We start from the raw sequence: 25,677 nt of genomic DNA on the forward strand, positions 1-25,677 counted from the left end.
GCGCGCCTCGGTCACCTGCGAGAAGCGCGCACGCGGGGCCTGAGCAGGATCGTCCCCAAGTCCAAGGAGTTCATCGAGACAGAGTCCTCATCTTCGTCCTCCTCCTCGGACTCCGACCTGGAGTCGGAGCAGGAGGAGTACCTCTGGCCAAAGCGCCGGCTGTGGCCGCCGCCTCTGCAAGCGACCAGAGGCTCAAGGAGGCGCCGGCAGCATCAGCAGTGGCGGCGGGGCCCCGCGCACCCGTGGGCTCCATCAACGCCAGGACCACCAGCGACATCGCCAAGGAGCTGGAGGAGCAGTTCTACACGCTGGTCCCCTTCGGCCGCAACGAACTTCTCTCCCCCCTGAAGGACAGTGACGAGGTCAGGTCTCTCTGGGTCAAAATTGACCTGACCCTCCTGTCCAGGATCCCAGAACACTTGCCCCAGGAGGCCGCGGCCCTCAGCACGCCTGCAGCCAAGGACGCTGAGAGCGCTCCTCCAACCCACCCATCCGACGCACCCGTAGAAAAGGCTTTGCCCAAATCCAAGAGGAAACGCAAGGTAGGCATGGGGCTGCGGGACTGGGGAAGGAGGGCTGCCCCTTAACTTGTGGGTGAGGTGACAGCACAAGCAGCTGCTGGTCTGGAATGGGAGGCAGCAGCAGTTCTGTGTGTCTTCACTCAGCAGACATTCACATGGCACTTGACACATGCCCGATGCTGTCGTAAATGGTTGACATACAGTCACTCAGTTAAACCCTTACAGCCACCCAGTGCAGGAGAACCATTATAATTCCCATTTTACAGCTCTGGTAACGAAGCCCTGTCTGCTGCGTGTTGAAGTAGGCATACAGGAAGTCTTGATCAAGTGTGTACGAGGCCAGCTGGGCCTGTAGAAAGCCAGCCACTGGTTGGTGAACCCCATTCTTTGCTGGGAGGGGTGCAGTGACATCAACCGTGGGGTCACTCACTGACTGAGGAGCCAGCAAAACGTAAGGCTGTGACTGGGTGAAGCCTGAAGACAAGTGCACGAAGCCAGGCGGTGGGAGGACGGCCCTGTGGGAGGAGCACCAGCCTCATCGTGTTGATCAGGAGCTTGGTGGTGGAGAGGGGCTGGGACAGGGCCCTGAGGAGGAGGGATTTGAGTACAGTCATGTGCCCTTTAATGTCTGGGATTTGCTCTGAGAAGTGCATGGTTGGTGATTTTGTGTTTGATCAAACCTCACGGAGTACAGTTACACAAACCTAGATGGTCTAACCCCCTACTCACCTAGGCTGTGTGGGATAGGCTGTATGGGATAGGCTGTGTGGGATAGGCTGTATGAGATAGGCTGTATGGGATAGGCTGTATGGGATAGGCTGTATGAGATAGGCTGTATGGGATAGGCTGTATGGGATAGGCTGTGTGGGATAGGCTGTGTGGGATAGGCTGTATGAGATAGGCTGTGTGGGATAGGCTGTGTGGGATAGGCTGTATGAGATAGGCTGTATGGGATAGGCTGTGTGGGATAGGCTGTATGGGATAGGCTGTGTGAGATAGGCTGTGTGGGATAGGCTGTATGGGATAGGCTGTATGGGATAGGCTATTGCTCTTGGGCTACCAGCCTGCAGAGCATGTTACTGTAGAAAACAACATGACATTAAGTCAAGCACAAGAGAAAAGAGCTAGATAAACAGGAGACGTATGAGGCTGTTGCTAACATAAGACGACATACTGTTGTACAGAAAAAAATTTAATAAGTATCAAGAATACACAAATAATGATAAAAAGTATAGCAAATACATAGATCAGTAACATAGTTGTGTGTCATCATTATCAAGTATTACGGACTGTGCATAGTTGTATGTGCTGTACTGTCATACAACGGGCAGTGCAGCTGCTTGGTTTGCACCGCCTCACTGCAAACACGTGAGTGATGCATGGCGCTATGATGTTAGGACGGCCACAGAATCACAAAGCAATAGGAATGTTTCAGCTCCATTATGATTTTTTTTTAAATTTAATATGTTTTTATTGATTTGAGAGAGAGAGGAAGATAGAAACATTGATCTGCTGCCTCTTGCACGCCCCTACTGGGGATCAAACCCACAACCAGGCATGTGCCCTGATCAAGAATCAAACCAGCAACCTCTTGGTGCATGGGATGACACTCAGTCCACTGAGCACACCGGCCAGGCTCCATTACAGTCTTATGGGACCACTGTCGTATAGGCAGTCCATCATTGACTAAAATGTCATTATGTGGCACGTGACTGCGATCAGAGGGTCAGGGATGAAGTGGCACCGAAAGAGGGGAACGGGTAAACCAGGGAAGCGCAGGCGCGAGAAAGGCAGTGCAAGGACGGGAGGCTGGAAATACATCTGGAAGCTGACCCAGATGCTCAGCAGTTTTCGAAGATTTTTCAGCATGGAAATAACCCAGTCAGAAATTAAAGCCAACTTTGAGGATTATTGTCCCCTCCTGTTACTGTGTCTTCAAAAGTAACTTGGACCACAGTGAAAAACACAATGTGTGACAAACCAAAGATTGCAGTGATCATGGATGGTTCCAAAGTTAGGACAAAATCCTTAACAACAGTTGACACATATGCTTATCCTCCTGAGGGATAAGCATATGTGTATATTAAACCGTTGAGTCCTTATAACTTTATGAGGCAAATATCATTGTCATGCCCATTTTCCAGATGAGGAAACTGAGGCTCAGGAGCTTAAAGCAACTTGCCCGGGATCCCTAGGTGATAAGAGCAGAGCAGGAGTGAGCCTAGGCTGTCTGGCTCAGGTCTCCCAATAGAAGGCAGTCTTAGGTTTGTGCAGTACTTTCCCTGCTTGGAGTTTAATCCTGGTGGTTGTCATCTTCATATTCTTCATTTTCTCTTTGAATTTGTGCTCTGTAAGTGAAGTGTGATAGAACAGTAGAGCATGCGAGGTCCAGAGAAGACCTGTCCTGTTCTGAGTATTCCCGGAAAGGAGACTGCAATCCCCTAAGAGTTGCCGGATTCCTTGGGTTGTGGGGACCAGGGAAAGGGGAAATGCCCCCTTGGACTTTCTACCCTCGACAGGTGAGCCCACCACTGGCAGGCAGTGGAAATCCTTTGCTGGTGGGGTGTGTGCATGCGCCCAGTCGCCGGACAGGATCCTGGGCACTAGAGAGTCTACACGCCCCCCTCCCAAGTATGCCAACGCCTTAAGGACCACAGTCGCAAGTAAACACCACCATGGCAGATCAAGAGGGAGACATTGAGAGACAGGAAATGTTTTCTACTTTAGTACTTTCTACTTTGCTCTTCCTCCTTTAAAAAAATTGCAGTGTAATTGATATAACTTGCATTAGTTCCTAGTATACAGTGTGATGATTCTATATTTGTGTATATTGCAAAATGGTCACCACAATAAGTCCAATTAACATCCATCATCGTACATAATTACAAATTTCATTTCTCCTGATGAGAACTTTCAAGTTCTACTCCCTGTCTACTTTCAAATATGCAATAGTCTCCATGCTGAATATTACATCCCGGGACTTTTTTATTATGTAAATGGAAATTTGTACCTTTTGATCCCCTTCATGTCTTCTTCCACTTTCCCCCCAAAACCTCCAGACCCCTCAACAACCACCAGTCTGTTCTCTAGGTACATAAGCTTGGGGATTTATTTAGGGTTTTTTTGTTGTTTTGTGGAGTTCACATATAAGTGAGATTATATAGTATTTATGTTTTTTCTATCTGACTTATTTCACTTATCATAACACCCTCAACATTCATCCATTTTGGCAAGATTTTATTTTATGGCTGAATAATATTCCATTGTTTGTATCGTGTGTATATGTGTGTGAATATATATTTTATAGATACTAGAGGCCCAGTGCACAAAATTCGTGCACGCGGGTGAGGGGCTGTCCCTCAGCCCGGCCTGCAAAGATGCAAGCGTTCCGTGCCTGGCCTGGCCAGAGGCCCTCTGCAGCCGGGCGCGGAATGCTTGCCTCATCGCTAAGGGCAAGTGTTCCCCCGCCCCCCGCCCCAGCCACTCCGTGCCCACTGCCCGCGGCCAGGGTGGAACACTGCAACAACGAAGCAAGCATTCCTCCAGGCTGCTCACACTGCCTGCTCTCAACAGCCACACCCCACCCCCGGGACTGCGGAACTCCGGCGGGGCTGAGAGGACTGGGCACCGCCATCATGTGGCTATGAACGCCACCATCTTTGTGATGGAGTGATGGTTAATTTGCATATTACCCTTTTATTAGATAGGATAATTTTCTTTATCCATTTATTCATTGATGAATATGTAGGTTGTTCCTATATCTTGGCTGTTGTAAATAATGCTGCAGTGAGCATGTATAAGGAATATACATATCTTTTTAAATTAGTGTTTTCTTTTTCTTCAAATGAATACCCAGAAACAGAATAGGTGGATTACATGGTAGTTCAATTTTTAATTTTTTGAGGAACCTCCATACTGTTTTTCATAGTAGCTACACCAATTCCCATTCCCACCAACAGTGTAGGAGGGTTCCCTTTTCTCCATGTTCTCGCCAATGCTTGTTGTTTCTTGTCTGTTTTATCACAGCCATTCTAACAGGTGTGAGGTGATAGCTCACTGTGGTCTGATTTGCATTTCCCTGGTCATTAGTGATGTTGAGCACCTTGTCATGTACCTGTTGGCCATCTGTATGTCTTCTCTGGAGAAATGTCTATTCAGGTCTCTGCCCATTTTTTAAACAGATTGTTTGTTTTGGGTTTTTCGCTTTTGAGTTGTGACTTCTTTATATATTTGGGTTATTGGCTCCTTATCAGATATATGGTTTGCAAATATTTTCTCCCATTCAGTAGGTTACCTTTTCATTTTGTTGATGGTTTTCTTGTCTTTGCAGAAGCTTTGTAGTTTGATGTAGTCCCACTTGTTTATTTTTGCTTTCGTTGTCAAAAAAAAAATCATCTTCAAGACAAGGAACTTTTCTTGCTTTTTTAACAAGGAGCCCAACATTTTCATTTTGTGCTGAACCAGCAAATTATATAGTCCTTACTGCCTCCTGGGTGACCTTAATCTGGTGACCTTGCCTTCTCTTTATTTCATTTTCTTCATTTGTAAAATGGTGACACCTTTGCAAGGGCACTGTCAAGTTCAAACAATATAATTCAGTAATATGGGTTAACCCACTTTTTCCCTCACCCTCTTTCTTCCTGTTTTCCTCTAGATATCCTGCCCTCCTCATTACTTTTGGATTGATCTATCTATCAGGCCTCAGGTGATCAATTGACTGAACAATCAATTAACCACCTGGGGATTGATGGATACATGGATAGAATAATGAAAAGAGAGGGGGCTTGGGTAAGAGAGACACAAAGATATATGACAGTGGTTCTCAACCTTGGCTGCACATTAGAATCACCTGGGAATCTTTTTAAAATCCTGATTTCTGGGCGTCATCCTCCAGAAATTCTGTTTCTTTGTTATGGGGTGAGGCCACAACATTAGTAACAAAGAAACAGAATTTCTGGAGGATGAGGCCTGGAAATCAGGATTTTAAAAAGATTCCCAAGTGATTCTAATGTGCAGCCAAAGTTGAGAACCACTGATATATAAGAAACATACAGAGAGAGAAATTGATAAACATAGATTGGAAATACAGATACATGTATAGGCATATATAGATATAGAGAAGGAGATGTGCAGAAAGACATATATAAATATGTATAAGTATATATAAATTCCATAATGTTCTGTATTTAAATAGTTTTATTTATGACCCTTTTAAATTTTAACTTATGAAACTTCATTTATGCCAAGCCTGACACCAAGCTCATAAAATCTCATGACTGGTTATTAAACACAGACACAGAGAAGTGAAAGATCATTTGTTAGTGCCCTTTACTCAGCATCTGGGTGTTAAGACCCCAATACTGGGTGCAGGAAATGGGACCCTGTAGACCAGGCTGCCAAAGGTGCAGAGTCTAGCTCTGCTGGAGCCCAGAGCCAAGGACTGGGGATCCTCCGCTGTTTCAGTGGAGCCCTTGGGGTCCTTATGAGAGAGGCTATGACAATCCCAGCGAGAGAGGAAATGTCTTCTGGACAGCACTGCCGAGGGCCCTGCACTTGCCATCCCTGTGTTCCTGCTGCCGCACCAGAGCTGGAGCGCATTTGCATGGCACCCTAATACACGTCTAATGTTACACACAACCAAGGAAACATACTTGAATTCAAGAACTATTTCACAAAAAGGTGCTTCAAAGGTTCTCCGATAGCATGGGAGAGCCATTGTGAACTGGGAGTAAGGCACCAAGAGGTAAGTAACACCTTTGCTTGAAATTCATAAAAGCTGTGAATTTCAGAAGAAAGGGTCGAGCTTGTCACTGCCCTCCTGGCACTGAGAACAGGTTGCTGTGCCCTGTTCGGATGCCGAGAAATGCCAGGAGGAGAGGCTGCGGACAGGGCAGGTCTCCGGAGGCTAAGTCAGGTCTGTTGACGGCAGAGCCGTTTTCGTCATTCACAGTGTTGTGTCCTGCATTTTTATCGGGATGCCGGGCTTTCCCTCTCACTGAACTGCCAATAGTAAAACTGACCCGTTTCATCCTTATTTGATGAGGCGCTGACTGGGAACCCAGGCCAGGGCCAGGGCGCTGGACCACATTGCTGCTCAGATGCCTTCCAGAGAGGCGAGTGAGCTGGTCTCCAAGGCCTTGCTCTGAGCAAGACGGTGATGGGAGCTCATTACGATCCTTTAAAAGCCGCAGCTGATTGGTTTCTGCTTATTTGCGCGCAGTGTGACAACGAAGACGACTACCGGGAGGTCAAGAAGGCCCAGGGAGAGAAAGAGAGCTCTTCCCGACAGGCCGCCTCTGCCAGTAACACTGTGTCTGCGAATCCTTGCAACATGAACGTCAGCAGGTGTGTGTTCCCTCGGGGGCGGAGGTGAGCTGGTGGGGTCTCTGGGGCTGAAGTCATGTGCCCCCTGGGAAAGTCCGGTTTTTCAATGACTGCTCTGGTCTGGGTGTCCGGGCCTGCTCTCCTCGGTTAGCCTAAGGCTCCTCATTACACTGAGATGTGCACCTCGGGTCACCGCTCGGGGTGTGTAAGTGCTTCTCTGTAACAAAAGACCAGCTTCCCTCTGAACGCTTAATAACTGGATTCTTAAATCGTGATTTTAATAGCTAAGCTTAGGACACTACGCTTATTACACGAATGGAGAAATATAAATTTTGAGCTGAATCTCCATACGACGCACCTAACGCTCTTAGATGTAGACTAAAATCATGGTGTTGGACAGAATCTGTGTCTCCAAGGTTAAACGGCCGCCTAGAGACGCCTCCACAGGCGTTCCAGATGGACCCGCGTGGCACTGAGGCCCCTCTGTGACAAATGTCTTTCTCGCAAGGCAAGGTCCCAGGTATTCATCACAAGCAAGTAGCTTCTCATCAGTCATAGGCGCTCTTGCCATTTCGAAATAGCACAGCTCGGAACCCACTTTTCCTCTGCGAAGACTCCTCGCTCTCCCTGGCTGCGAACATAGCGTTTGTAAGGGGAGATGAATGCTGCAGCACAACACATAAAACTGTAAGCAGAGAGGTTAGGAGGAGATGGAGAGCGGCACTAACACGCCGAGAGCGAGGCGCGTGAGCAGGCCCGCTGCCGTATTAGAGCCACCTTGGGAGGGGCCAGGGCTTGTGAAGGTCTGAGCAGGAGGGAGAGCTGCACACAAGCTGGCGTTGTCCACAAATTCTGTGCCGAGTGAACAGTATCCCAAAATAACTGGGAAAAAGTTAATGGGGACAATGTGGTTCCAAATCGTCTTTCAAATGTGCATATAGTTATACTAGAGGCACAGTGCACGACATTCGTGCACGGAGGGGCTGTCCCTCAGTCCAGCCTGCACCCTCTCCAATCTGGGACCCCCTCGGGGGATGTCCAACTGCTAGTTTAGGCCCAATCCCTGTGCAGACATCCCTCTCGCAATCCAGGACCACTGGCTCCTAACCACTCACCTGCCTGCCTGTCTTGCCCCCAACTGCCCTCCCCTACCAACCTGATCTTACCCCCAACTGCCCTCCCCTGCCAACCTGATCTCACCCCTAACTGCCTCTCCCTCGGTCCCCACCACCGTGGCTTTGTCTGGAAGGAATTCGGACGTCTGGAAGATGGCCGGTTGACCCGGTCTAATTAGCATATTCCCCTTTTATTAGTATAGATATGTGATTCTTTGTCCATTAGCATTAGTAACCTTTCTTTTAAAATTATATATATTTGTTTTATTGATTTCAGTGAGGAAGGGAGAGGGAGAGAGAGTCCTTGATCAGCTGCCTCCTGCATGCCCCCTACTGGGGATCATCAATGGTGAGAGAGAGTCCTTGATCAGCTGCCTCCTGCATGCCCCCTACTGGGGATCGAGTCCGCAACCTGGACATATGCCCTGAACAGGAGTTGAACCGCGACCTCCTGGTTCATAGGTTGACTGACACTCAACCACTAAGCCACCCCGGCCAGGATAAGTAACCTTTCTAGCACATGTGTAACTACCATGATTGTAGTGATGATTATAAACAGTATTCATTATGCTCAATTTCAGTGAGAGGTTATTGAGAGTGAGGGTGTCGCTTCCATCCTACATGGAGCCCAGGACTCATAAGCTCTTGCAGTAGAGCCTTTGCCTGGCAGAGCCTGCCCTGCGGGGGCTGACCAGCAGACCCTGAACGACGGATGAATGATTACTCTGACACACATTTCTGTGAAAGAGAAGCTAAGGGGCTAGTTGGCATAAGGCATCAAAAAAGCCTCGATTGCCTGCCTCCTTAGGTTTTTATTGTAGCAACAGCTTGAACTAAAATTAACCTCTAGATACAATCAGCAGGGTAAGCATCCTTAAAGAAAGTATATGCTTCTACAAGGTCATGTCTAAAGACCAAACATAGAGATTCTAGCAAAACACCCTGAGGATCGGACTTGTTTGGAAAAGTCACGGTAGGGGCTGCCGCCTTCGGCAGGGTCCCCCCAGAGGCCCCCGACCTTTCGGAGAATCCTCCTTACAGACTTTCCAACCAAGTCCCATGCTTCTCCACATGCCCCATCTGGTGGTTTCATGTTAAGTGATGACCCCGTGCATAGCAATGTGCCTTGAGTACTTTCTAGGAAAGGCGGTCTGGGTACCCCCGGGTTGGTGCTGACTGCTGTCAGTTATACCCGTGTGATAGGACAACCCCATATGTAAAGAGGTCACCCATCCCAAAAAGGAGATCCAAAGAAAGTTTCTTTGGTCAGCTTGACTATATAAACGTATAATGATAAAGAAGAAATAATCATATGTCCATGATAGTACAATGTAATAATCCAATTTTCCATGAACATTTAAAATCACATATATGTACAATGATAGAGTTAGATATGGGACTTTTTCACTCACATGTCAAGAAACAGTTCTATTCAGACTGTTCACATCCATCTTCACCGTCAGCGCCTCCATCATCACTAGCCCAGTGACTGTGATTGGCCCACGGCAGTTTTTCAGACGTGCCTTCCCACTGCTAAGCTGTTAGTCGTCCAAAGCTTTTTGAACCAGAAATCGATCACCACAGATTCTATCCCTAAACGTGTCTATTTGCATAATCTCGAGAGCCTTGGCTTTGTCATTTGAGGCCTGTGTTTGCTATTTCTACATGGTCACCACCAACTAAGGAAATTTCTTTTGAAGTGACCTTAATGATTTGTTTGCAGGGATAGCCAACACATACAATCATAACTGTGGGAATAATGACTACATTTTGTTAAATGAATTTACCTTTTCTTTTTTTAACTGACTCTATCAGGGGACTTCTACAAGCATCCCAAATTAGCAATGGTTGAGTTTCTTTCAAGCTCATGTGTCTTTCCCCAATTTTTTTCAAATTAAGTAATGGAGAGAGTCCTAACAATAACTCTAGGATAATGACTAACTTCTCTGATGGTTAATTGTGTGTGTCTGTGTGGGGGGCGGGGGGATGGGGGGGCCGGGGAGAGGGGAGCAGGGAGGGAGTTCCAGACTGGAGTTTTGAAGGTAAAATCAGGAGCTAGAATTCGAAAATGTCACTTCTGATGAGTTTTTTGTTCTGTGTTCATTCTGATCAATGCCTGGTTAGCTGGGAAACCTAACAATTGAAAGTTGCTTTCTTGCTTTGCAAGTCATTCTGTAATTCTGTTATTCTCCATAAAATAATTAGTATAAGCTCAGCTGTTAGCAAAAGTCCTTTTAGAAGTAGGAACAAGTATGCCATTTGATTGACTCCTCATTGCTTGCTGCTGACACTTAGTAGGAAAACAGGAAGAAGTTGGTTGTGCATTTTGAGATCCATGGGTGAAAAACTTAGAAAATGAAAGTCTTATTATTCTTAGTTATTTAACTCCAGAGTTACTCTTCATCCTGTAGGACGAGTAAAGAAACAATGAGTGAAATTTGCTTATTGTTTGTTATGGTCCTAATGCCATAAAATTGTTTCCGGGTATAATAATTCCCCATAAACGTCTTGCTGCCAGCAGGCTTTAAATAGGAGGCTTGGGTCATATATAAGACATTTACTTCTCCCTGTGCTGGCTTGTGACATTCCATTACTGTGATTTTCTTTTGCAGCTTGGCAATACCCATCAATAAAAATGAAAAGCTGCTCCGGTCGCCCATCTCACCCCTCTCCGACGCCTCTAAACACAAATACTCCAGTGAGGACTTGACGTCTTCCAGCAGATCCAGCGGCAGTGGCTTGTTCCCTTCCACCGCCTCCAACAAAAAGCTCAAGGCGGAGAGCCAGCTGCCGGCTCATGCCGCCGACCTCACGGTACGTTGATGCTCTTCCTGTCCCCATTGAATGTGAAATGAAGCTGAACACACCCCGACACGCCACCTGTCTTAGCCCAGCACGGTCTGGACACACACTTGAGGTTCCAGAAAGGATCCCTTAGGCTGTTCTGGGAAGATTTGGCACAGGGACAACTGCAGGAGGAGAAACTGAGGAGCCCTCTGCTCAGCAAGCCTGTGGGGTTTCGTTCCCCATTCCGAAAAGAACAGCCCAGAGTAATACTATCATGAGACAAAGGAAATCGGGAGTTTGGGACCAACCCACCCTTTCATTTGAAAAGATTCCTTGTCCCAGGACAGAGCTAAGCCTGGAATGGAAACCCCAGGCCAAAATGTTGGGGTTTCCACTCCACCCTGGGTGACCCCCACCACCCCTCTTTAGGCGATCTCCTGGGGTGATTCCAGTGCCCTACACTCCCCTGGGGAGGGCAGGGGGTTGGGGTGCACCATCCACCTAGCTTCATAATTAGTGGACATGTGGCCTTGGGTCACTTGCTTCGTCTCTCTGAGCCTGTTTCATTTGCAAAACAGCATCATACGATTTAAATGAGATGATGTTATCTAAAGAACCCAACACCTGTGGACACCTGTGCAACTAACACTACAAGCTAGTTCCTCTGTACTGCCCCCCAGCTGGGCGCCGGACCACGCATCCGCTGGGCTACATTATTTCATTCCACATCTCCCACTGCATTCTCTCCGTCACTGTGCCTGTCAAAACCAGTGGGGCTTTGTGAGGCTGGGGGAGGTGAGATACGAGAATATGACTCTGACAAGGAGATGGGGAGGCAGTACTCAATGCTTTATCCCATAATGAGATCAAAGGGTTAGTAGAAGGTCTTACAAGAGCCTAAATCTCGTTGTATCAGGAAATTAACCCTCTAAAGTGCCCTCATTTGGGAACAATTATATTTAATTCTAAACTATAAGAATCTGAGAAAACCATGTTAGGAAAAACTGAAATAAAAAACTACCAATTCAAATTTAAAAACAAACAAAACTTCTCTTTGCCTCTAGGTCCTTATATCACAAGCAAAACATTGTATGGTGTGCAGAAATTTGTAAAAAAATTAGAGACTTTATTTAGTCATTCTTTCCCTGACTAGATGGTTATTGAGCAAGTGCTTACTGGGTGCTGGGCACTGTGCCCAGCAGCAGAGACGCAAGGACAGTCTAGCAGATTCAGTCTGAGCCTGCGTGGAACCTCCGTCCAGCTGGGGAGAGCGACCTAGACAGGGGCTACACATCCACGGTTCCGACCGCGCCTGCAAGAAGGAAATGCACGGGGGCTCTTACAGCGAGGAGGCTGATCCCCACATAAAATCGGCCCACACTGAAAGGAGCATTGGCATACACTCTATCACTTTTTTTTCATTCTACTATTTTTAAATATTTTTTTTATTGATTTCAGAGAGGAAGGGAGAGAGAAACATCAATAAGAGAATCATTGATTGGCTGCCTCCTGCACGCCCTCTACTGGGGATCGAGCCCACAACCCAGGTCTGTGCCCTGACCAGGAATCAAACCATGACCTCCTGGTTCATAAGTCGATGCTCAACCACTGAGCCATACTGGCCAGGCTACCTTCTATTTTAATTACTTCAGAGGAATTGATTTGAACTTCATAACCAAAGGCAATTGCCTTCTGATCCAAGTGTATGCACACAATGGGTGCTCTATAAATATTTGTGTCCCCAAGAGTTATAATTTTTTTAATTTTTCCACAAATCAATAGTGTCCTTTTAAAAACATATTTTAAATAATTTCTAGTAACTCCCGATGGCTTTTTATAATCTTATAGACAGCGAATAAGAGGCAGTCTGTTTGTAATCTGAACACCTCTTTTGCGAGGGATTGTGGGTTACAGCTCAGTGGTCAGTAGCACCTGGGGCTTGTTAGAAATGCACGCTCTCAGACTCCGCCCCTGACCCACGGACCTGGAGGCTCTGGAGGGGGGGCCACTGTCTGTGTGCTGCTCTGCACAGAATGAGCTCATGCAGTCAACTTGGAGAACCGCAGGTCTCGCCAATGGAGGAGAGCAGGGCGAGTGCTAGCCTCGGGCCCCCGTCCCAGCACTGGGGGTCGGCTGTCACTTGACCTCGCTGAACCGCAGGGCCCGGGTCTGTGAGAGGCCACGCCAAGCCTTCTCCGATGATACTGTTGTGAGATGACACTGCACAGCATACAGGGCGGGCAGAGTGGGTTTACGGTTGTGGGTGTGCGAAACACGGGGTTTATTCTTGTATTATTACAATCCTTACCTGCATGGCTTTTTTTCATATGAACAACTGTAGACCTCCTTTTGCCCCACCCTGTATCTGAAAGCCCCTTTTGAGAACTGGGATGCACATATTTCTTTTTCTTTATTTAAACAAAAGCACCACCAATTCTAACAGAGTCCGGGACACAAAATATTCTGTGCAATGGGTTGCTCTCTCAGCCACGTGGCCAGTTTCTTAGAACCGGCGTGTTGTTTGTTGTTTAGAAAGCAGCTCACCACAGCTCGGAAAGTGTTCTCCACAAGCCACGGCCACAGACGGAGCCGTGGTCCCCGGGCTCCAGCGGCCACCGGGACTGCAAGAGGCAGAAACTCGTCTTCGATGACATGTAAGTGTGGACTCTGTGGCTACGGTGAGGGCCAGCGGGAAAGGGCAGTCCCACCGGGGAGGGGACGTGCATCTGGGATGCAGTGGCCATTCCTGCCGCGACCTGTCAGGTAAGCGTCCTCTCAAAGGGACGTGCAGCTGAACTTGAGTGGCCCCCGGGGCCTGGGGGGACTTCAGAACAGCCAGAACCACCGCGCGCAGGGGGCTGCAGCCAGGATGTCCGAAAGGAATGCGAACGGCATCAGTGAGCCTTTTGTACTCGCGACTGTGGGCGGTTGTATGCTACCAGAGAGAAGCGTTTTTGTTTTGATAAAACAGGCAAAGAATAATAGTGCTTCACTCCCGGAAGCTCTCTCCTCGGAAATGCTGTATTCTTGCCCGAGTCGGTTTGGCTCAGTGGATAAAGCATCAGCCCGTGGACTGAAGGGTCCTGGGTTTGAATCTGGTCAAGGGCATGTACCTCGGTTGCAGGCCAATCCCCTGCCCTGGTCGGGGGGCATGCGGGAGGCAACCAGTTGATATGTCTCTCTCACATCTATGTTTCTCTCTCTCTGCCTCTCCCCCTTCCCTTCCACTCTCTCTAAAAGTCAATGAAAAAAATATCCTCGGGTGAGGATTAAAAAGAAAATGAAATCTATATTCTTTATACCAGTATAAACAGTTCTTATACAGGAAAAATATCCTGTCATCGTCACTCCATCCTGCACTAAAACCCAAGTACTACTCCTTTCCCAGCAGCAATTTAAAAGGAGGAGAAACGAGAGAAGGAGATGAATAAAGATAACATCCTGGAATGCTCTTGAGATGCTGAAAGTGACAAATAAGAAATTATGAAAATTACTGAGGCTCTTAGGGAAGAAAATATGTGTCAAGGACAAGCCTGGAAAGCAGAAGAGATGGTTTCAAGAGTTTGGCTTGACGCCTGTTTGCAACCTCAGCTGTGCACCAGGCACCGGTCCATCTCTGTGTGAGGCACCACATTAAACGGGGCTGCAGCCGCCTGTGATAATGAGAGATCCGCCCTCAGGCCAGATTGCCTACAATCCGGCCCAGGGACAGACACTAAACCACTAACCCCACCGGAGTCAGAAAATTAAAGGGTGCGAAATGTCCCCAAGTCCCAGCGTCCTTATAGAAGTGATAGTCCTCACACCTGTCCTCCAAGGACCCCAGAATTTGGGGATAGAAAGCCAAATCCGAATTCTTTGTTAGTTTCATTTACTGAACATGTTCCAAGATCATTGGATGTATGAAAGGCTAAGGTGGTCCAGGACGCCCTGCCAGAGTGGCTCCATTGGTTGAGCATCGTCCTGTGCATGGAAAGGTTGTTGTAGGTTCAATTCTCAGTCAGGGCATATACCTGGATGGCACATAGGAAAGATAACCAATTGATGTTTCTCACATAAGTGTTTCTCTCTCCCTCTCCCCGCCTCTCTCTCTCTCTCTCTCTCTCTCTCTCTCTCTCTTTCTCTCTCTCTCTCTCTCTCTCTCTCTCTCTCTCTCTCTCTCTCTCTCTCTTTTCTTCCCTCTCAGATGAGAGTTTTAAAGACAACAACAACAGGGTGGCCCAGGAGGACGTGTCTTTTTCTCCTCTTCCCTCGGCTGCTAGAGCTGCACTCAGCTCCAAGCACGCTCTCCTCCTGGCCCTCACAACCTCCTCATCTTCTCCACGGCCCTAAGCAGCAAGGGAGGTCATCTTTGTTAAACAAAAAAATTTCACAGCCCAAAGATTTTCTTTTTAAAAAAATTTTATTGAATTTATTGGTGTGACATTGGTTAGTGAAATCTTTGAGGTTTCAAGTGTACATTTCTATAATAGATCATCTGTAATAGTTCATTGTGTGTTCACCACCCAAAGTTGAGTCACCATATATTTGACTTTCTTTACCCTGTTCTACCTCCCCCCAATGCCCTTTCCCTCTGGTAACCACCATACTGTTGTCTGTATCTGTGAGTTTTTGTTTGTTTGTTGCTTTCAGTTTTATATCCCAGGCATGAGTGAAATCATATGGTTATTGACTTTTTTCTGTCTGATTTTGCTTAGCATGATATCCTCAAGATTCATCCATATTGTCGCAAATGACAGTATTTTATCTTCTTATGGCTGAGTTGTGTTCCATTGTATATATGTACCACATCTTCTTTATCCAATCATCTATCAAAGGCTACTTTGGTTGTTTTCATGTTTTGGCCACCATGAATAATGCTGCAATGAATATAGGAGTAAATATATATTTATGAATAAATGTTTTCAAATCTTCCAGGTAGATACCCAGAAGAGGGGTTGCTGAGTCATATGGTAACTCTGTTCTTAATCTTTTAGGGAACTTCTACACTGTTTGTCATAGTGGATGTACCATCTACATTCCCACCAGCAGTGAATGAGGGTTTCTTTTCCTCCACAACCTCTCCAACACTTGTTATTATTTATCTTGTTGACAATAATCATTCTAACAGGTGTGAGGTGGTATCTCATTGTGGTTTTGACTTATATTTCCCTAATAGCTAGTGAAGTTGAGCATGTTTTCATACACCTGTGGCCACCTGTATGTCCTTGGGAGAAGTGTCTGTTCAGGTCCCCTGCCCATTTTTTAATTGGATTGTTTATTTTTGTTGTTGTTGAATTATATGAGTTCTTTATATATTTTGGATGTTAACCGCTTATCAGAGGTGTTGTTTGCCTTTTTGTCTTGATTATGGTTTCTCTTGCTTTTTAATTTGATGTAGTCCCTTTCATTTATTTTTGCCTTTAATTCTCTTGCATTTGGGTCAAATTCATAAAATTTTCACTAAGACCAAGGTCCATAAGTTTAGTACTTATGTTTTCTTCTATGTAACTTACTGTTTCAGGTCTTATATTTTGGTCTTTGACCCTTCTTGAGTTCATTTTTGCAGATGGTGACAAATGGCAATCTAGCTTTATTCTTTTGCACGTGGCTTTCCAATTTTCCCAGCATCATTTATTAAAGAGGCTTTCTTCTCTCTATTAGAAATTTTTGGCTCTTTTATCAGAAATTATTTGCCTATATATATGGGGGTTTATTTCTGGGTTCTCAATTCTGCTCCGTTAGTCAGTCTGTCTGTTTTTCTGCCAATACCATGCTGTTTTGATTATTGCTGCTTTGTTTTATAATTTGAAGTCAGGGAGTGTGACATCTCCAGCTTTGTTCTTTGTTCTCAGGATTGCTTTGGCTATTCGGGGTCTTTTGTGGTTCCATACAAATCTAATGACTTCTTGTTCTATTTCTTTAAAAAAATGACATTGGGATTTTTATGTGGATTGCATTAAAAAGGCACAGAGTAGTGGATTGAATCAAAAACAAAACCCAACCATGTGCCACCTTCCGGAGACACATCTTAGCTGCAAGGACAAATAAGACTCAAAGTGAAAGGGTGGGAAATGATTCTCCAAGCAAACGACACCCAGAGAAAAGTGGTGTAGCCATACTTTCATCTGACAAAATAGGTCACAAAATAAAGAAAGTAACAAGATGCAAAGATCGACGTTTTTTGATAGAGGGGACAATCTACCAAAGCTTTTCTGAAAGAAAGGGGTTATTGAGCCAAATGCTGCCAGAAAAAGAACCAGGTCCTGGGGTGTGCGGTCCGACCCACCAGGAGCAGGGCTGTGGGGGATAGGCCCGATCTTCTGCACCCATGTTTTGGGGAAGAAAGATGTAAGTAGTTCTGAAAGAATTTACATTGGTTACAGAGCGGGACCAGGACACAGTGAAGCAGAGACAGTTCTAGGCTAAGGCTGGGTGCACAGCTCGTAAAGATGAACTATTTACTAATTTTGATCACATACGGGCAGCAGTCCTGAAAGTTCATGCACGTACAGGATGCGATGGCATCTTTGTTCCCTATAGAAGTTGATGCAAAGCTCCAACAGCCATTCAGGAATGTGAGCAGACTGTTGTTAGTTGGCCCACAGCCACTCACTGCTTACGTCACTCTTACCTCTCACTCTCCACCGCTGTAATTTAATTTGAGACGTCGAAGTATTTTTCTCATATCATTAATCCCCTAGGTCAGTGGTCGGCAGACTGCGGCTCGTGAGACACATGCGGCTCTTTAACCCCTTGAGTGTGGCTCTTCCACAAAATACCGACTTCTGCACATGGGCCACGAAGTCTCAATCGCACTGTACATGCGCGCCCGCACGTGGTATTTTGTGGAAGAGCCACACTCAAGGGGCCAAAGAGCTGCATGTGGCTCGCGAGCCGCAGTTTGCCGACCACTGCCCTAGGTGGTGGACATGTAATGTGAATACAATCAGTTGGTCATATATGATTAGGGTTCCGTGGTATAAATTGTTCGCATGAGCTTTAACCATTTGTAAAAACGGAAGATTAGAATTGTGTTTAATTACCACATGGAAACTTGCATTTGGAATTCATAATCTAACAACAGGATCAAACACTGATATGCCCAAATCATCAAACGTTTCCAGCGAGTAATGTTAAAGGCATGATACACACACACACGGGAAATGGAAATGTAAGGAATTTTCTAACGTATGGACCAGAAAGCTAAGTCAGACACAGCAACAACAAATTGTACTTTGAGCTGCAGTTTCTTGAACTACTTATACAAGAAAATGTTTCTCAGTTTATTGGGGCTGCAACTAATATAATTTTGTCACCATGTATATCAACCAGGAGGTGTTGCCATGGGTCTTCCTATTAGCAATATGTCTAATTTTTCTGGCTGACAGCCACAATAAAACTGTTCCTCCTTTTATGGAGATAGATATAATAGAATAAAAAAGCTCTCTTCCACATCCATCACAGGGAGAGGGAGATGACGGGTTCCAGTCGCCCTGTGTCCCAATTGATTTGAAACCCATAGCAGTGAAATAAACATGCACCTCAGCCCGCCACCCCACCACTGAACTAAGAACGTCCTGGGCAGATTTGTCAAGCTGGAAAAGTAGAAATAAGCATGTGTCTCCCTGGAAGCAATAAGAGATTGTCTCTGAAGGGATCCCTGGGCGAGAAAGTCACCTAAGATTGTGTAAAAGGTCTCCCAGGTCCCATTGGTGTGTGCTGAGGGCTTGCCAAGGGCCAGGTACAGTGGCAGGAAGCAGTAGGATACATGATTATGTAATTACCTCTCAGTTATGAATTCGGGGGAGCAGAGGCACATGGTGGCCTCCCCAGAAAGGTTTCTGGGACCACAAACTTGAGCGTCCTGCTCCTTCTCCGCTCGCCTGCGCCAGGCAGCTCCCCCACCGGCAGCCTCCCCGACAGATGCGACCTGACTCCTGTGTCGTCATTCCTGGCTTCTCACTCGGGGTGTCAACAAGCAGTGGCATGACCAAAGAAAGGCCACCAGTGGAAGAAAAGAGCAAGAGAGTAGCACTGACATCATGTCGAGTGGATGGAAACCCAGTTACAGCGATCCAAAAAGTAACAGATGCTGGGCTGTCATTTAATTCTTAAAGCCGCATCGTGTAGCTTTTTAAAAAAGTAAACTCATCCTTTGTATTATAAATACTCATTAATGGTTGGATAAACATGCGGTTCAGACAGCAGCTGAATCCACTGGGGGCCCAGTGACAAGTGTGGGATGAAAACCCCGCTGAGTTAGCGTGACATCCCCAGGGGTAGTGCCTGCTTCTTCCTTTTTGTCCTGAGTGTCAGGGATCCACATGCAGGTGCATTTGAATCCTCGGGCTTCCAGGCCCCTTTCTCTGTTCCCAGCTAAACAAGCACCCATGTGTGTCTCAGGATGCAGAAGGAACTGAACTGAATAACATGATTTTGAAAATGTGATCCAGGTCAGCTTGTTCTGCGAAAACTGCAGGCGCGGGTTGGCGGAGTGCGACTGCACCTCCCGGGCTGACATCACTACTTGACAGCCACGGTCTTGAGGTGACACTGGTGTGATTACCAAGCTTTTGTTTGAAAAAAAAAATCATAAGAATTTATGTCAGTGAGTGACAGCATTGCATTCAACTCAGCGCCTAGAAGCTGATCTCACAGTGCAGAGCCAGGAGCTGTAAATTGCGTGGTGTCCTAATTAGTGACAGGAGTTCTCGGCCGGGGAGGGAGCACAACTGTGTCCCAGGCCTCAGCACAGACGTCCTGGGCAGAGCTCAGTGGTGAAATGCTCGGCTGGAGAACGCAGCCTCGTTCCCACGGGCCATATTGCTGCGTTGGCAGCCAGGGACCCCGAGTGCCAGGCGCCTGCTGCTCCCAGAAGGATGGGCTGTCTCTTGCCCACATTTCACTAGGAAGTCAGTCACGATCATCACCTTCAGCCAAACGCCCCATCTGTCCCGTGGCACCAATAACAGGAGCCCAGCTCCTCCAGCCTCCAGCGTTGAGAACAGACGCCCTTGGCCACCGGGCGCTGGAGGCCATGGCGTGTGAAATGTGCCCGGCGGGGAAGGAAGGGGGCTTGGCATTTGTAATGTCCTTCTGCCCGGCAGTCTCAGGGCTAAAGGGATTTAAATCTTATAGAGGACGGGGAGATTCCTGTATGTAAAAGGTCGGCTGGTGCTTCTGAGAAGCCGGGGCTCAGGGACTCGGGTCCCAGCCAACCCAGGGTTAGAGAACACAAGCTGCAGGTGAATCCATGCTTCCTAAATGGAGGCCACCTGCAAAGCCAGCTCCAGCACCGGAGGGGCGGGCTCTGCAAGGCCTCAGCAGCGGCGTCACTCAGCGCATCTAAACCATTCCTGAACTTCCCTGTTTCAGCTACAGTGCACACTCAATGTTAGTTTCAGGTGTACAGCACAGTAGTTAGACATTTATGTGATTTACAAAATGACCCCCCAATAATTCAAGTACCCACCTGGCACCATACATAGTTATTGCAATATTATTGATTATATTCCCCATACTGTGCTTTATATCCTGTGACTATTCTGTAACTACCAATTTGTACTTCTAATCCCTTCACCTTTTTCACCCAGCCTCCCACCCTCTCCCATCTGGCAACTTCCTACACATTCTTCTTTGTGAAGAAAGTACCCCAACGCTCAGGACACTGGGACGCGTCTGGGGTTTATCAAATGGCAGCTGACGGGATGTCAGGTGATGAATTCACTTGGCATGCAGTTGCCTATTTGTCTGATTTGGATTTCAACTTCCCCAAGAAAATTACTCCGATTTCTGCTGTGCCAAGGCACCTGTTTATTCAAACAGCCGTGTGCTCCTGCCTGCCAGGTTTCACAGAACAGGCTGGAGCTGCTGGGGCTCCTTCCCAGAGGCAGGAATGACAGGAAGCAGTCTGCCAGCCTCTCCCTGGGAGCCCATTCAACTGTCTCCTCCACGAAGGAGAACAAAAGGACAAGGTTGCAGTAATCCTCGAGGGCCAGTGAAATATTAGGGCAGCTCAGACCAGTCGCTGCTTAGAAGGCAGGCGCATGCTGGTAGGTGGGAGGGCGAGGAGAGGAAAAGAAAAAGAACGCAGCATTCTTGCGGATCAAGTGCTCAGATTATTTTTGCTGCTGAGACCTCTTATGACAAAGATATATGCAGCTAAGCGTTGCCTTTTTAGGTCACTCAAAGCCCATTTCTGAAGATCAGCCCAAGCTACACAATTACATGGATGATGTTTAATTGAACTTTTTTTAGGCTTGCTCCTGTATCCTCATAAAACACCATCACTGACAAACAATGTGAAGAATGTCATTATCTAAATGAAAAACAAAACCTTCGGGTTTTCCGTGTTAAAAAAAATAGATTAGATGATAAATCTGTCTGAACACTGAGATAATTAGATTTCGTCTTAGTACCTTTACCGTATCATGTTCTGTAACTGCCACAATAGTAACAACAATTTCATTTTCCTACTGACTTGAGCATTGCAGGTGGAGCGATGCCTGGTGACAGCACGCATCCTCCGATGGACAATTTCAGCGACATCCCATTGGTCCCTTTGCCTCTATAATGACCTGGTCTAGCAGCCTGGCACCAGAAATCACCTAAAAGGTGAAAAATGGGCCAATCTTCAGGCCGTCTTCAGTGAATCAGTGTAACGAGCCCTCCACTGCATGCAAAGATGAGAATTCTAATGTGTTCGTAAGTGGCCTCTGGATGGTGCATTTCCAGCATCTCAGGTTACTGGTGTTGCTGCAGTGATACAGTCAGAACATTAGATGTGTTACTTATCCACGTCCACTATTATGAGGGTTTGTGACTCAGCCTTCATATCAGGTTTAAAAATACATTCATATGCTGCGGATAAAAACAGCATTGATGGAGGACCCCATAATAGGAATTAGGAGGCACTGCCATCCATAAGGGTAATGTAGAAGGCTTGTAAAAACTGAGATGTCTTAGCTTATTATCAAGAGAATCCTTTCATGAAAACGAAATGCATTTGAAATGATGATCTGTTAGCAACAGGACCTACCAAATGGGAAGGAAAAAAAATGACCAAACTCATATACTGGAGTGTAGAGCAGATAATGATGTAGAGAATTTCAGGTTGCCATGGAGACGTTCTCTGGCTCATTGGCTATGTTGCTGCCATCAGAAGCCACCACTCTCTTCTAAGCTCAAAATGAATTCAGTGCTATTCAAGGGGAATTCATTTTCCTTCTCCCATGTGCCTAAAACTGCAGGGTGGGAAAGATCAAAGAGGCCACAGCGTCGTCCCTGCTGAAAGGTACCAGCTGCCGAGTTGTGTGAATGCGATGACTGTAGCCCAGGGTAGCTCAGAAGATAACTGAATGCACAGAAGTGTAATGCCTCAGATTAGGAAAGAAAGACGCGAGAATGGACCAAAGTAACCAAGAAGGCCTCGTGGCAGTAAAATCTGAGGGATGGGTGATATTTGGCTCGTCGTAGGACTCAGTGAAGGAGCAGAGAAGGGAATATTCCAGACAGGAGAAAAAGTGGGAGCAGAGCTGCTAAGACAGGGACAACATGGTAACAAGACAGTGAGGAGGCGACCCCTGTGGTTGGAGGCCTTGGTGAGTGAGTGACAGGTGGGTGAGATTACCGGAGGCCTGAACTGAGATGTCCTGGGCACTGGAGAATGGCTTTAGGTCTGTGACAGGCTGGTGAGGTAAGGAAAGCCATATTGTACAAATATTGATCAGGACTGAAGTCCGGGATAGACTGGAGGGGAGTGAAACTGTAACCCAAGGGAGGTGCTGGGAGCCTAGATTTCTGTGGTGGATGTTTCCTTGAGAAAAGAAAGGGGAATTTATTTATAAGAAAGCATCCATGGCATTTCATAACAGGGGAGAAATTGATGGAAATACTTGGACTCCTCTTCTGAACAAGGGGGCTCTGGGACCACATCTGAAGCTCAGGAGTCTGACCTGGGTTTGGGCTAGCAGTGGAGTTTGGTCTTCGTCTTCGCCACATGAAACAAAGGGAAAACCAAACAAGAATGCAGAGGATTTTTTTGGTCAGTGAAACTGCTCTGTAGGATACTAGAATGGTGGATAAATGTCATTAAACATTTGTCAAAACCCATAGAATATACAACATCAAGAGTGAACACTAGAGTGCACTAAGGGCTTTGGGTGATAATGATACAGGTTCATTGATTGTAATGAATGCACCACTCCTGTGGGGGATGCTGATAGTGAAGGGATGCTGACAGTGGGTGTGTGAGGCAGGAGATGCATGGGAACCCTTTGTGCTTTCTCCTTCCTGTCAACCTAAACTCGCTCTAAAAAAATAAAGTCAGTTCATTAAAAACCAACAACAAAAATCATGTAAATCGCCAGAATTGGAATCAAAGACCTAACAGACAGCCAACATGTATTCAGAGGTCAATATGGGGACAAAGAACTTTGGAAAACAACCATGTAAAGGCCACTAAAGCCATTCAAACGGAAGAAGTATGGACATCTAGGAAGGGGACTGGAGAAACCAGAGTCCGTAGGACCAGGGCCTGCAATGAAGGAACCTGCAGGCCAGTGGAGACCCGCCAAGATGAATGGGAGTTTGCAGGCCTGAGTGACAGGAGGAATGGCAAAGGGAAGATGAGCCAAAACAGACGTTTTATTAATGCATTAAGGAAACCCTGCAACTGTGTTCCTCATTTCTTTGTCGAAGTTGAATATTTCTAGCGTGATACCACAGTCCTGACAATATTTTATGCTTCAATGATTTGTGACCTATGACCAGTTTGTTTCTTTGATTGATTGGTTGATTAAAACCATTAAAATGAGCATAATCGTTTTGGATTGCAGTGGTATCGGCAATATGATATTCATGGTTTTTCTAAGCATTTTGACCTTTTCAGATAAAAGGTCACCTAATATCTGACCACCTAATATTGCAGTGGGAAAAGAGACCCATTAGAATCTGAAAAAGACAGTTCAGAATAAGCATGTAACAATAGGTTAAACAGTCCATGGTTCATATCACTACCTACGTCTTATCGATTTCAGGGAGTCCTGGCTTATATTGGGTATCCATGAGTAAGTCAAGTTTATTGACTACATAAAGACCTATAATACCACAAAAAAAGTTTAAGCTGATATCACCTAAAGTATACAGATGTGTAAAAACTATCAGACTAAGCATTTAAAGGTGCAGTGTGATGAGTACCTCAGAGTAACTTGAAGTTACACGCACACTCGGATCATCTCCCGGCAGAAGCAGTGCTGGCCGGGGTGTTGCTTTAATAATGCACGGCTGCTGCTCATATTGACCAGCCAGCTAATCAGAGCTGTAGAGAACCAGGCCACGACTGCGTTGTTACAAGGTAGACATCGTTTTACAGTTAATTTCCTTATGCCTGGAATGGAATCATACAGCATTACCTCTTTTCATTTCCCACTGCCAAGCTTTAAAATAATTACATATGGGTACATATAACTCTACCTTTTATACCTGTAAATGACACAGATTTTCATAAGGCTACATATATATACTCACCCATGCAATTATTATGAGGTATATTTTGCAATCTTTACATTAAAAAGCTATTGTTTCGTGTAAATATCACAAAGTAAGTTTTTTACTTGTTTTCTTAACCATGCAATAAAAAATCTGATTCAAATCAGGCACTGGGGAGCCATGTTAAAACCACTGCAAATGTAGATGATCGGCATATACTGTGTTTTGAATTGCTAACTTAAGCAAAATATAATCGTGGTACTTTACATACGGGCAGTGATTTGGAAATGTGAAAAGTACCTGCTTCCCTATTAAGCAGAGTTTTGAAATTGTGATTTAAGTTTGAGCAAAAGGAAGGAATATTTTCAGGAGACCTTACTCTTCCACAATAGTGACATTTGGCATCATCCTCTCCTTGTAGGCCGCGCAGTGCAGATTATTTTATGCAAGAAGCTAAGCGGATGAAGCATAAGGCAGATGCAATGGTAAGTTCCTTTTCTCTCCAGATAAGTTTTTCCAAATGATGTTTGTACTGCACCTTCATCACTGGGGCAGTGTAGCTGGGGTAATTATAAAATCTATTACAAGGATGGCTGAGTCCGTTAAATGGAGAAATGTTTATATAATCAAGCACTCATCACCCAATAAAGTATGACTTCAACCAATAATGCCTGACAGGGAGAAAGCCCTGGAGAAATGAATATTTTATTTTAGTCCTAAGTTTTGAATAGTAACTAGAGGTAATGGAGACAGTGGGTAGCATTTTTTTTTCTTTAAAAATAAAATCTAAGTTTGCACTTTTCTGTCATATTAGCCTGGCCAGCCCTTGGCGTGGTCCCAGGATCTAATCCCTTTTCAAAAAGGCTTGTGTTCTTCATGGGTATCTGCCAAAATGAATACTTCTCTGAAACTGTACAGCAGAAACTATTATAACGCACATAAGCCTCTAGAGCAGTGATGGTGAACCTTTTGAGCTCGGCGTGTCAGCATTTTGAAAAACCCTAACTTAACTCTGGTGCCGTGTCACATATAGAAATTTTTTTATCTTTGCAACCATAGTAAAACAAAGACTTATATTTTTGATATTTATTTTATATATTTAAATGCCATTTAACAAAGAAAAATCAACCAAAAGAGTTCGCGTGTCACCTCTGACAGGCGTGTCATAGGTTCACCATCACTGACCTAGAGCAACAGTTCTCAACCTGTGGGTCGCGACCATCGGAAAACACATATAGCATATCAGATATTTACATTACGATTCATAACAGTAGCAAAATTACAGTTATGAAGTAGCAACGAAAATAATTTTATGGTTGGGGGTCACCACAACATGAGGAACTGTATTAAAGGGTCGCGGCGTTAGGAAGGTTGAGAACCACTGCTCTAGAATCACCATGACTTGATGTTTATAAAAAAAATAATGTTTCTTACTTGGATAATCTCCTGTTTTGGAAAGC

The 25,677-nt window shown here is 45.8% G+C and overlaps 1 protein-coding gene across 1 annotated transcript in view; it reads left to right on the plus strand.

Moving 5' to 3' along the window:
- Positions 1–25,677, plus strand: part of AFF3 (AF4/FMR2 family member 3) — a 401,836-nt gene that overhangs the window by 353,666 nt on the left and 22,493 nt on the right. The window contains 7 exon segments of the mRNA XM_023761471.1: positions 6–23; positions 26–136; positions 139–542; positions 6,742–6,866; positions 10,573–10,774; positions 13,280–13,401; positions 24,639–24,702. Of these exon segments, the coding sequence (XP_023617239.1) occupies positions 6–23; positions 26–136; positions 139–542; positions 6,742–6,866; positions 10,573–10,774; positions 13,280–13,401; positions 24,639–24,702 (1,046 nt within the window).

This window comes from Myotis lucifugus, unplaced genomic scaffold (genome assembly GCF_000147115.1).
Source record: "Myotis lucifugus unplaced genomic scaffold, Myoluc2.0 scaffold_210, whole genome shotgun sequence".
NCBI classification, from domain to species: Eukaryota; Metazoa; Chordata; class Mammalia; order Chiroptera; family Vespertilionidae; genus Myotis; species Myotis lucifugus.